The sequence below is a fragment of the Typopeltis vanoorti genome, chromosome 19 (genome assembly GCF_054136105.1).
Source record: "Typopeltis vanoorti isolate ZY-2024b chromosome 19, IOZ_Tvanoo_1.0, whole genome shotgun sequence".
Lineage (NCBI taxonomy): Eukaryota > Metazoa > Arthropoda > Arachnida > Uropygi > Thelyphonidae > Typopeltis > Typopeltis vanoorti.
The window spans coordinates 91508843-91523270 of NC_143567.1; the positions used below are offsets into that span (position 1 = coordinate 91508843).

The following is a 14428-nucleotide window of genomic DNA, read 5'->3' on the forward strand; positions in this document are numbered from 1 at the left end:
TTGAAAACTTCAGACATGCAAAAATCTCTAAAAATCTCTTTTCTTCATTTTGTTGTATGTATTTGTTGTCTTTGTCACTCTCCTACTGCCACCAACTGTTGTGAATTTTTGGTTTTCCTTTCTTTCAATGTTGATTTTCTTCTGTCCAACATTCCTGCTATAAACTTGCTTTCTTCCTGATTTTAATGCTTACATTCCAATTAGCTTTTCTTTACAAACTTTACTGGAACACTTTATTCAGCAATAAAGATGCTGAGACATTTAATTTCATCAGCAGTCTCACAAAAAATTGTTCATGCCTACCAGAATATCATATAATCTTAATTATTTTCTAGATACTTTGATCCTTTCCTCACCAATGATCCTTCTGAAATAAACTTATATTGTTATCAATTTCTAACATTATAAGAATGATCATGACTTCTGTGCTTCTGATTCTTTTCATTTTCAGGTGTAAAGGCTTATGCACACCATGGTAGTCAATCTCCTGGAGGGAGAAGACACCTGACAGGACAGGAGGACACCTGTAGAGATTTCTGAATGCCTTTTTATGTTCTGACACTGACTGTGTTATGAGATTTCTAATAAATATTCTGCACCATATTTTCACATTGTTGTTCAGCATGAATAGTTTGAATTTATTCCTGCAATATTCAAAATTGTGTAGAATATAACCATAGGCCATCTTCTGATGTTCCTGGCTACATTATATGTATCAATCATTTGGCCTCTGACTTAGTTTGATTGTAATATTCTATTATGTCAGGCTTTTGGGAATCTAAATTTACGGTGTTATCAAAGTGCATACTTGAAACTAAAATTATGTTTTTTAATTTTTTTGATATATGAGATACAGGTGTGTAGTCTGCACCAAAAGCAAATATGTTGGATTTTTCGGACCTGTTTTTAGGAGACACCAATTCAGGTAGTAGTTGGGGTTTATTCTTATAAACAGTACCTACATATGAAAGTCACTTCTTTTTCAAGTCGGCGATAAGATTTATGTCAGTGAGCCAATTATCCACTGTAATATTATATCCTGAAGAGTAAATGGTTTCTGCAAGTTCTTGATTATGTCTACTGGTTTATTTTTAATCAAGTAAATTAAAGATACCAAGAAATTATATACTTGGTATAATCCTTTATCCAAGTGCAGGCAAACAAAGTTTTTGCCTGAAGTATTTTTAGGACTGGGCCAACTACTAATCAAGTAAGGTCCTTGGGCTGCTTACCTGCATATATTTCAAGATTTCCTGTGTAAAATACTTTTGAATTGACCATAGCAAAAATTTTTATTCTGTATTTACTGGGTTTTGATGGAACATATTGTCTAAACCCAGATTTGCCTTTAAATCCAGGTAACATTTCGTCTATTGTTACATTCTGTCCTATAGAGTAGCATAATTTGCAATTTTCTACAAATCGTGAGAAAATGTCTCTCACAGCCGCTAATTTGTGAACTTTTAGTGTTCTAAGTGGGTAAGTTTGTCATCATCAAATCTGATACAATTGTGAATAAATCTAAATCTCCGTAAAGACATTGTATGTCTAAAAAGTTCAGTCCCATACCATCTGTAGCCCATAAATCCTGACAAATTTAGTCGATTTTTGCAATGTAAACCAGCTAGATATAAGAGGTCTAAAAATGCTTTCAATTCTGTTTTGTCTATTCGTTTAGCATCTCTTTCTCTTGAATACTGGTTCGAAATAGAATCGATGTTACCACGCGGTTAGCCTAGTGGCTATGCGCTTCGCAACCATATGCCTGGGGAAGGAGTGTCCTAGGTTCGATTCCCGTCGGTGACGTGAGGAGCTGAAGGATCTTCCTCAGCCATAGCCAAGTTAGCCAGTCTTGGGCGTGGACAGCAGGGTTTTTTCCCCAGTTTATTCTGGGGTTTTTCATCCCACAAAGCAGGCAAACTGGCCTTGAGAACTCAACACTACAGGCCATAGGATACACCGGGGCATAAGGCTGACCACCTTATCCTGTAAACGGAGTGAGGTCCGATGAACAATGGACCCTCGACACCGCAAGGTAAAAGAGGGTATAAGGAAGATAAGATGAGATGAGATGTATTTATTTGTATATAATAAGATTAGATCTAAAATATCATCTGTGATAAAGCAATTCCAAGTTTCAAGTTCTGTCTTGGCATTTTTTGCATATAGCTGAACTAATGGAAATTGACTCACAATATTCTGTGACTATCTTCTAATTTGCTTACTTATTGGATTTTTCCTCCATTTTGATTCTTTATCCTTTCCAAGAAAATACTCTTCATCATCATCATCATTCCTGCCATGTACCCTCAAGTGATGTACAGGATATGATAGTACTACATGAAAAATTTACATCATTACTAACTTCCTATCTACAATAACTATCTACAAATACTCTTCATTGATGTCTAATTAATCTTCACTTGCTTCACTAGAAATATCTTGTTTGGTATCTCAATCTTCTAAATGAACTTTTGCATAATCGTCATCTTCTAACTGACTTTGATCTTCACATTCGACTCTATCATGTGAAGATGAATTTGCATCATTGGACTTCAGTAACATTTGCTGAATCTCTTCAAAATCTGATGAATTATCCAATTGATTATATTTTTCCAGCCATTTTCAATGGGAAATGAAAAAAAAAAAAAAAAAAAACTAAACCAATACTATAATGACATTGGAGTTTGCAGTATCTCTCAGATACAATTTACTATCAAATATCACACTCCTTTACATAACACATGTTAAACCAAACTGACAGCATAAACAGTGCGGAATATCACATGCACAGCTAGTCATGAACTCCAAGCTATACACTGGATACGTGTAAGAATATTTATATTAAAACAATTTGTTTGTATCTGTGAGATCAGCTGCAACCTCTGCAGGGTTAAGGTCATCATCTCGAGTATACACACACACATATATATATATATAAAGACTAGCTAAATTACATTTCACACAGCATGCTGAAGAGACAATGATTTGATCAATGGTTATTTTACTTGCCTGACCTCTGGTGAAAATAAAATAAAATTACAATAAATAAATGAAATAAAATAACTACATCAGAGTTATATTATATTTAAGACAACATCAGAGAAACATTCTTTCATATAGATAGTTTTGTTACAGTGAAAATGATGTCCTAATTTAACACGATAATATAACATGTCCTAATCTAACATGTTATATTAGATTTAGGATCCTGGATTACCTATGGTCCTATTTATAATTAACTCTTAGGAAGAAAGGTTAAGTGGGTAGAATATGTGCCTTCCATATTCTTGAAATTTTTACACCATCATTATTGTTAAGATTAGAGGGGGGGTTGATGAGAATCTCACAGGCCTCCTTAAATTTACATTCATACCATGTTTTGGTGTGATGTAAACAACAGGTGCTTTTCCAGTCAGTTCTATGTAAAGTGTTCAGGGCATGATCAGAAAGACCAGTTTGATCATAGTTATTATATTTAATGTGTCATTTATGTTCCTTTTTTTCTGATAGGAATTGTCCATCCTGTTTCCCCTATATAGGGCAAATTACAGGTGCAATGAATAAGGGATATATTCCATGGTGGGCCAGCAGAGGGAGTGGATCCTTGGATGAGTCGAGTAATTTCTTTAATTTTACAGGAGGTTTAAAGGTAGTTTTGAGATTGTATTTCTGTAGTAATTCTGTTTATTTCGTCTGATATCCCTTTAATGTATGGAATGGTTACAGTTTTATTGTAGTCTAATTTATTTTTGCTTTTAAGCAAGGCCTTGTACAGAATTTTGTTGTAATATTTTGACTGTAACTATTTTTTTTAAAGTGCTGCTGATAACTTTTAATTCATCTTTAAGTGCTTGTTCATTGGAACAAATCTTCAAAGCCCTGTTTTTTAGTGTATTAATGACCCTAGTTTTTGTGTTGGATAGTGGTAGGAGTTTATGTGTTCCCTCCCCTATTGTTGCTAACTTTTACATCGAACATTTTGAGCAAATGTTCGATGTAAAAGATTCCTCTCCTTTTAAAGCCAAAGTCTGACTTAGATACTTTGACATTGGTTTCGCTATCTGGCCCTGTGGCCGCCAGACATTAGACACTTTTCTCAGCCACCTAAACAAATAACACTGCATACAATTCACAGTTGAGATTGAAAAGCAGAACACGCTTCTGTTTCTAGATACACTAGTCACACGTCTTCCTTCCAGCAATCTTTCCTTAACTGTTTACTGGAAATCGACACTTACTGGCCAATATATACACAAACTCCTACCAACATCCAACACAAAAACTAGGGGTCATTAATACACTAAAAAACAGGGCTTTGAAGATTTGTTCCAATGAACAAGCACTTAAAGATGAATTAAAACTTATCAGTAGTACTTTAATAAAAAATAACACAGCCAAAATACTATCAACAAAATTCTGTACAAGGCCTTGCTTAAAAACAAAAATAAATTAGACTACAATAAAACTGTAACCATTCCATACATTAAAGGGATGTCAGACGAAATACACAGACTACTACAGAAGTACAATCTCAAAACTACCTTTAAACCTCCTGCAAAATTAAAGAAATTACTCGACTCATCCAAGGATCCACTCCCTCTGCTGGCCCACCATGGAATATATCCCTTATTCATTGCACCTGTAATTTGCCATATGTAGGGGAAACAGGATGCACAGTTCCTATCAGAAAATAGGAACATAAACAATACTTAAATATAATAACTATGGTCAAGCTGGTCTTTCTGATCATGCCCTGAACACTTTACATAGAATTGACTGGAAAAGCCCCTGTTGTTTACATCACACCAAAACATGGTATGAACGTAAATTTAAGGAGGCCTGTGAGATTCCTATCAACCCCTAATCTTAACAATAATGATGATCTAAAAATCTCAAGAATATGGAAGGCACATATTCTACCCACTTAACCTTTCTTCCTAAGAGTTAATTTTAAATAGGACCATATTTCAGGATCCAGGATCCCAAATCTAATATAACAATTGTAATGTTAAATTAGGACATCATTTTTACTGTAACAAAAGTATCTATATGAAAGAATGTTTCTCTGATGTTGTCTTAAATAGAATATAGCTTTGATGTAGTTATTTTATTTCATTTCATTTATTTATTGTAATTTTATTTTCACTAGAGGTTAGGCGAGTAAAATAACATCGATGAAATCATTATCTCTTCAGCATGCTGTGTGAAATGTAATTTAGCTTGTCTGACCTTAATATGTAGGTCGAAACATCGGGAAATTAAATAATTATTTATGACATGGTTGTAGAGTCCATAATTTATATAAAATGAATTTATTTTTATCCTATGTAAATTAAAATTCAGGTGATTTAATAGTCTAAATAATTAAATTAAGGGGATAAAAATCCCTTATTATTAAACAGCCAGTATGCGAAACTTTAAGATCGAAAACTACGATCTAAGAGTTTCATGCCGACGAACTGTCGGCGAATCCAAGCGTAAGTGACCACTAGGTCTAGCTACTCACTGATGAGACCTCAAATAAGGTTGAAACCGGTCTGGGTAGTGACCTCTCATACTGTAAAGCAGTATTACATCTCCTAGGAGCTGTGTGTTTTTACATTATGAGAAAATATCAAGGATAGTGAGGGAGCTTGCTCCACCTTTACTTCGAGTTGCCTTGGTGTGGTACTACCAAGTGGTCACTTACGCTTGGATTCGCCGACAGTTCGTCGGCATGAAACTCTTAGATCGTAGTTTTTGATCTTAAAGTTTCGCATACTGGCTGTTTAATAATAAGGGATTTTTATCCCCTTAATTTAATTAACTTCGCCAGAAAAAAATAGCCGTTTGGCTTTCATATCAGTCTAAATAATTGTAATAACTAGAAATATATTAATCTAGCATAGTCATATGCATCACTTTGCAGGACTCTTTTGTTCATTTTTAATACCGAAGTTTTAAATTTTACTGTTTAAGACTTAATTTGATGCATTTGTTTTTGTGATGTTTGCTAGGTTGCTGACCTCAGAAGGGAATTGGAAGCACGCAATCTAAGTATAAAGGGACTCAAGTCTCAACTAATTGCTCGACTAACTAAAGCCTTGAAAGCAGAATCTGAAAAGGAGGAACAGAATGAACAGTCATTAGATCATGATGAAGAAGATGATAGAGAAAAGCAAGATTCAGATGAAATTGAAGAGGACAAAAAGAAAAAAGAAGTATAATTGCTATGTTTTTTACAATATGCTCTCTCCCTTCCTTTGAGTTTTCAAGAATTATGAAATATAAATAAAGAAATTACTGAATTTTCACTATTCTACATGAAACTGTGTTTTTAGTTATTATGAAACTTTCTCCCTGTTTTATGACAGTTTTTCAAGCAGAATTATTTCATTATTTAAATAGTACAGAGTTTCTTGAATCTGGTCTTTTTGTGCTGGCATTAGTAGTTCATGGTGTCGCATTATAGATGCATGATGTATGTCACCCATTTCTTCAAATTATTCATATTATATATATATATATATACAGGGTGTTCGGGATAAATTTGACATATTTATAATTAATTATATTTTTCCGTAAGTTACATGTATTAACACACACTTCTCTTCATTTAAAAGTTTGGACCCTTCTTCATTCATATACAAGATGTCAGAAAGGATGGATAGCTGGAACCCACCTGAATCATGGAAGAGAATAACTTGTATCATGATGATTCGTGCCCGCCATCAAAATAAGGATATCACGACTGCTGCCCAATGCTCCCTGAATACAGTAAAAACAATCAGGCATGAACTAGAGACTTGCAATGGTGACTACGAGGATGTAGCAAGAAGAAAGATCCCTAGCAGACGATCTGATTGCGTTCGTACAGCAGAATTCCTCGCAAATCTGCAGGAACAGGTGTTGAAGAACCCTGGCATTGGAATTCGGGCTTTGTTCGTGGAGTTGCTAACTGTAGTCAAGCCCTGGATAACAAGGGTAGCCAATGGTAGGCCGTATGTATGGCAGCAGGATTCGGCCCCTTGCCACACCTCTGGGAAAAGTCAAAAATGGTTGTCTGAAAATTTCTACGACTTCACCAGTCCAAATGTTTGGCCTCCAAACTCCCCAGACCTTAACCCCATGGATTATTTTGTATGGGGCGCAGTTGAAAAAGACACCAATCGCACTTCCAGTAATACAAAAGCCCAGTTAATGGATAAAATTAAAACAGTTTTTGCGGCCCTTCCCAGGGAGACTGTAGCATCAGCTTGTTCGAGGTTCCGAAGCAGAATTGAAGCTGTGATCGATGCTAATGGTGGTTATTTTGAGTAAATCTTGTTGATAGTATTGTAATTAACTCTGCCTGTTTTTTTGTCAATTCATTAAATTTAATAGATACAAAGAAGATTTTGTTTTCCTTACGAAACTGTCAAATTTATCCCGAACACCCTGTGTGTATATATATATATATATATATATATATATATATATATATATACCTTCTGTCCAAAAAGAAACCGAACTTTTCGAAAATATAAGAAACTAGTGGCACCACCTGTTGTATCTTTTTGTTGTCAAAAGTGGCAACCTTCATTAGTGTTGTGTCAACTGTTTATGACATTTGTTTCATTAGAAGCCGAGTTATAGTGCCAAGAGTGACAGTGTGTTTTGACGAACGGTTGGAAAATGAGTTTCAAACAGAGAGCTGCGATTGACTTTTGTGTTAAACTTGGTAAAAGTTTTATCGAAACGCATCAAATGCTTCAAAAAGCATACGGTCATGAATGCTTATCCCGTACTCAAGTTTATGAGTGGTTTAAGCAATTTCAAAGTGGTCATGAGATGCTTGAGGATGATGAAAAGCCAGGCCGTCCAAAAACTGGACTGAGTGAAGTTAACATCCAAAAAGTGCGTGATTTCATCAAAGAATACCCGAAATTGTCCATGAGATTGATTAAAGATGAATTGGGGATTCCAAAATCAACTGTGCACAACATTTTGACCGAGAGTTTGGGCCTTCATAAATTGAATTCGCGATTTGTTCCCCACAAGTTGACGAATGATCAGAAAATGTATCGAATTGAACACTGCAAGGACTCAAACTTCCTTGAAACGATTGTTGCTGGTGACAAAACATTGTTTTGAATAGTAGCCCGAAACAAAGTGCCAGAGTGCTGAGTGAAGACCACCAGAAGAGGGGCATCTAAAAAAAAGTTGCTTGGAGAAGTCAAAAGTAAAGACAATGCTTATTTGTTTCTAGAATTCCAAGGGCATTATCCACAAAGAATTTGTTCTGCCTGACCAAACGGTCAGTGGTGAGTTTTATCTTGAAGTTTTGAAGTGATTGATAGCGAGAATTTGTCACGTACGGCATGGATATCATGATTCAGGCAGCTGGTCACTTTTGCATGATAATGCACCATCTCATTGTTCGAACATTGTGAAGAGAGTTTTTGAGCAAAAACCAAGTTTGTGTGTTGGATCACTCGCTGTATTCATTTGATTTAGCACCCTGTGACTTCTTTCTCTTCCCCCAACTTCATTTGCCAATGAAAGGAAAGCAATACGACACCATTGAAAACGTTCAAGTGGCAGTAACCACGACCCTCAACAGTATCCCAAAAACTGATGTAAAAAAAAAACTCCTTTAATGAATTAATTGACCATGCCAAATGTTGTATCGAAGCTGAGTGAGAGTATATTGATTGAAATAAATGATTTGAATAATTAGAATTGGCCTGTGTTTTATTTTCTATCAAAAGTTCAGTTTCTTTTGGGGCAGAGGGTGTGTATATATATATATATATATATATATATATATATATATATATATATATATATATATATAGACAAAATAAAGTTAGGAAAGATTAGCCGATTTAAAAAGTACTATCTAAAAAATTCACAGTAGTAGGAGGAGAAATAGGATTGCCTGTGGCTGGTCCTTCGATCTATTGATATAATTTGTTTTTAAAGGAGAAATAACCTCGATGTATTACAAAATCAACTTCTTCATGGAACACTTTGAACAATGCATTTTTGATAACATTTTACCTAGACCTACACACTAGTACACATATTTGGATGATATTTTTGCGATTTGGAATTGCTTTCCTCTGAGTTACAGCAGTTTCTTTCTAAATTAAATGCAGTTCATCTCAGGATCCAATTTACCTTAGAAGAAGATGAAGAAGTAAATAAACAGTTCTTTTTTTTAGATCTTCAAATTTTCTATCAACCAGAGTAAAGCCTACATTTTTCAGTTTTTCAGAAGAATCATATAGGCCATTAGAAGTTTTTTTCCACTTGTTTGGACTATAATAAATTTAGTTAATCCTTTATCCAAGTTAATCCTTTAACTTAATCCTTGGATAAAGGATTTAGTTAATCCTTTCTCCAAGTATCTTCAGGGCTGAGGCAACTCGTGGTAAAGGTGGACCAAGCGCTCATCACTCCTTGTCTCAGTATCTCCCATAATGCAAAACACATCTCCTTGCAGACATGTATAATGCTATGCATTAAGGGCAGGGCCATTACCCAGACCGGTTTTGACCTTTATTGAGGTCTCGTCAGTGGGAGCCAGACCCAGAAGTGGTGATATTAATAAGGCAGAGGCAATGGAGAAATCATATTTGCCTATACGAGTTGCCAGAAGATGTACCACCTTATTATTAAATTACTCTGGATTTAGAGAAAGATGTTGGAAGTTTTTTTTCCCACTTGGTTAGACTATAATAAATTTAGTTAATCCTTTATCCAAGTGTAAGCAAACAAAGTTCGTGCCTGAAGTATCCAAGGACTGAGACAACTCGTGGTAAAGGTGGAACAAGCTCTCATCAATCCTTGTCTCAGTGGCTCCCATAATGCAAAGCACATCTCCTTGCAAATACGTATCATGCATATAGTGGTCCTTCCCTTAATGCATAGCATTATACATGTCTGCAAGGAGATGTGATTTGCGTTATGGGAGATTCTGAGACAAGGAGTGATGAGAGCTTGGTCCACCTTTACTACGAGTTGCCTCAGTCCTGAAGATACTTTAGGTGCAAACTTTGTTCACTTACACTTGGATAAAGGATTAACTACAATAAATTTATTATATCAACTCTGAATCTCATCACCATCCTAGTCAAAATGTTGGAATTATTAATACTTTAGTATCGTGCCCATTCTTTATGTTCTTCAAACGATCTTTTGCAGAAAGAATTACTTGATATTAATTCCACTTTTTTTTTTATCTAATGGTTTTAAATATTCTTTCATCAAAAAAGCTTTTAACAGTTATAGAATCTCTGCCTCTTCCAATACAGAAGAAATAACTCCCCTTACTATCCCTTATGTGCAATACTATTACTGAATGCATAGCAGAAGTTTTAAAAATGAATATTTTGTTGAATATTTTTGTTGCCTTTCACCATATCAGAAAATCTTTATCTTTCTCAATTCTCTTAAGGACAGGTTTCCACCTCTCAATTATCTGGGCATCTACCAGATTCCTTGCTCTTTGGGAGTGATCTTATTTTGGACAAACAGAAAGATCTGCTTTTAGTTGTATAAAAGAACATGAGTCTTATATTAAAAACCTGAACCTTAACAGTCTGGACTTAGGGGCATGCCATTGACACTAAATGTATAGTAGTTCACTGGAAAAAGACATGAGTTCTTCATAAAAGTAATTTCTTCATAGAACATCTTTGTAAAGAAACATATGAACCTTGACATTATTGTCTTAACTTAAACAGATCCAGTGGTCTGTGTCTATCCCCTTTGTGGGAGATCGTACTTTTTAAATCTGCTAAAATTTCCCAACTTTATTTGGTCTGTTTGTTTATTTGTATTTTTTTTTAAATAAGTTAGGAAATTATTGACTTTTTTTTTTAGTTATCTTACATTAGCTACTCAGTGGCACTTTTAAGAATTTGTAAATGAAGGATTGTATTGATTTCTATTCCTTTATCAGTTGAGTCAATTGATAATCAAATGATAAATTAGTTATTCAATTCCTTTTGCAATTGATTCAGTTGATAAACAAATAAAAATTAAGTTGTTCAATTCCTTTTTTCAATTGAATAATAATAGTAGTGAAATAAAGGTATGTTTAAATATTCTTAATAAATGATTAAAATTATACTATGTTTAGAAAATATAAGCTTGCAAATTAAATGTAATATCTTTCTTATATGTGTATTCAGGAAATATTTGTAAACAACATTTTTAATTTGTTTTCACATCACTTCTCACAGTTCATAGCCTGATAGACAGATGCAACTTACATCATTACTAACTTCCTATCTACAATTTTCCTTCAATTCAATCTGTTACTGTCAAAACTCCAACATTATCAGATCTTATATTTATATCTTCTAAGGCACTTTTTACTGTATCAATACACCTAAGATTAGCTCTGAGATTACCACCTGAGATTAGCTCTGCTAACACATTCCTGGATGCTAACAATGTCAAGTTCTTTCCAAATAACCTTATTTTTAATATGATATTGCCATTGATGCTATCTGTTCATGACCCTAATCCCTCTCAGGACTCTCATATCTGCTGTCTCTAGTCTCTGGTCAAGTGTTTTACTTCTGATCCAACGCTCATATCCATATGTTAAAATTGGTTTGAACACTGGTATACACTGGTTAAAATTGGTATACAGCTAATTTAGTGTTTTGACTAATTTCTCTCTTCTTCCATATAAATTTATTCAGTTGACTTCCAACAATACCAGCTCTGTATCCTGTTGTCTGTTTTCATATTTAATTTATCATCTTCACTAAAAATAGACACTATTTTTAGTGAAGTATCTGAAATGCTTTACTTGTACTACAGGTTCTCCATTCTCAATGCAGTTAATATTTTCAATGTTTCTTGCCAATTTTCATTGTCTTGTTATTACTGACCTTCATACCAAATCTATTACAACAGTTATTCAATTTAGTCAGGGAATCTTGCAGACTTTTGTAGTGGACTTATTTAGAAGTATAACATCATCTGCATAAAGCAAAGAGCTGAGATTAACATCTCCAATTTTGATATCAGGTTTAATACCATTTTCCTTCATAATGTGATCCATATAGATAATGAATAAGAGAGGGACATTAAACCACCTTCCTGTACTTCCTTCAGTTTTAACTGCTGACTTACAACTTAAATAAAGACAAAGTATTGCTTGATATAATGTCCAATTGACACTATATCCACCATATCATTTTGAATAGCTTCTCTCTTTGCACCTTATCATATGCCTTTTCTAGATCTACAGAACTTAACATACAGATCTTTGTTATATTCCCATGATTTCTGAACATTTTGTCGTTAAAGTGAAAATCTGAACCCAACAGCCTCTATTTGGCCTGAATCCAGCTTGTTCTTCACCAAGCTTCTCTTCTACAATCCTTCTCAACCGTTTCTCAAGTATATTTGCATATATCTTATCAGGAACACTCAATATGAAATACCTCTGTAATTCTCACATTCAGTTTTATTTCCCTTTTTATATATGGGTTTTATGAGAGCTCTACTTCAATCATCGGGAATTCGTCCCTCTGTCCAGGCTTTCTGAACTATGCAGTGCAGCCACTGTAAGACTCTTATACCACCATACTTCAGCATTTCTGGTCGAATATCATCTACTCCTGCTGTCTTTCCACATTTCAAGCCTTTGATGGCTTTTTCTACTTCAAGTATGGATATGTATTCCTGACTGCATGGCTGGTCAGTGTTTTTTACCACTGTGCTGTCATCACTGCTTGTTTCATTTAGCAGTTTTTCAAAGTAATTACTCCATACTTCAAGGATATCTTTTTCTGCCGTTTTCATGTCACCTTTATCATTTCTAACTCCTTTTACAGCACCTTTCTTCCATTCCTAAACTTCTTCCACAACCTCCAGAATATTTTGCCACCTTCTTGATATTTATTTTCTATATTCTTGCCAAAGTCCTCTCATGACTTTTGTTTAGTCAGTTTTACACAGTGTTTAGCATTCTTGCATTTGTCTCTGTATTCTCTAAGAGCACAAGCTGACTTATTTGACAGGAACTTTTGATATGCTTTCTTCTTTTCCTTCACTGCCTCTTTAACTGCCTGTGTCCACCAGGGAGTTCTGATTTTTTTATCCTTGCAGACAACCTCACCACATGCCTCTCTAGCAGAATCAATCAATGTTTCCTTCAGAGTTTGCCACTGAATCTCCAAGGTTTGATTCCTGTTCTCAAACTCTTTCATTTTTTCTTCAATAATCTTTGTGTATTTTAGTCTACAGTTCACATCTGGAGCACAAGTACTCTGCTACCGAAAAAACCAGGCCGAGTGCAAGTGTTCGTAATGTGTTTGCTGCTGCACCCCAGGAAGTGCCACATAATTTCTGAATGATGTTATTTCAAGTTCTTATTTTTCCAGCTGTGTTTTCAATGTATTTCTTGTATGATAGAGTATGGTTGAGTGTAACTTTTAGATACTTAGGGTATTTATTATGATGTAGGACTGAACTTCCAAATGGGATGTTCAACTCATCATAAATAAGTCTCATTGTCCAATTCCCCATTCTGATATTTTCCCATATCATTGTACTTGATATGGCCTGCCATTCAAGAAGATTAGCCTCGGATTTAGTGTTGAATACTATGGCTACTCCTTCTTTTCCTTGATTGTCATTGCCTGAATATAACATTTTGTATTTACTGCTCAGAAAGATCTCACCAGTTTTTGTCTTTTTTGTTTCAGTCACCCCTATTATGTCGATCTGGTACTTATCTAATTCTTCAGCTATCTCCGTTTCTTTGCCATTCAGGCTTCTTACGTTGATAGTACCGATCTTTAACTCTGGTGATGTTGAGTTGTGGTGTGCTTTCAGATTTGTTCCAGTAGCTGACTTTTCGCTGTTCAGCCTGGTTCCCTGGTGAAAACAACGGGGACCTTGTTTAACTGGGTGACGCCCCAGCCGGAATGAAATTTTGTCATGTTGTACCATCAAATTGTATTTTGGTTTAAGCCAATAAGAGTACAATTTGGTTGGCTAAATCCCAAATTGCCAGCCCATCCTTGTTCATTCAGTATCCAGGTAGATACCTAACAGGGTGCACCATGAGAAGGTGAGGATTGGACATCAGGTCAGAAGCCCTGGTCAGTTCTCTGCATTCCTTTAAATGCAGAGAACTGACCAGAGAATCCATTCCTATATGGAGGTTTCTTCTCAATTATAGATGATCCTTAACCATCCCAAGATAGAAAGTAAATATGATCATTGAAATGTGGGTTCCACCCACCCCTCTCCCCAAATACTGGAGCACTAGCCAAAATTTGTCAGGCTATCTCAAGATTTGTTTCAATTGCCAGTTTGTTTGGCTGAGTGGATAGCATACCCACTCTTCAACTAACAGCTGTAGGTTTCAAATCCTGTGGTATCATGAATGTATGTGAAAGTAACTTGGTTCAAGGCAATTTTTGTTGCCTGG

General features: G+C 35.0%; 1 protein-coding gene across 4 annotated transcripts in view; it reads left to right on the plus strand.

The window, feature by feature from the left end:
- The window catches only part of LOC150096338 (cell division cycle and apoptosis regulator protein 1-like), a 557664-nt gene that overhangs the window by 384959 nt on the left and 158277 nt on the right, over positions 1-14428 (plus strand). For all 4 annotated transcript variants that reach the window (XM_090408838.1, XM_090408841.1, XM_090408840.1 and 1 more), the window contains exon 14: positions 6000-6203. In XM_090408838.1, the coding sequence (XP_090264964.1) occupies positions 6000-6203 (204 nt within the window). The remainder of the gene's footprint in view (positions 1-5999; positions 6204-14428) is intronic.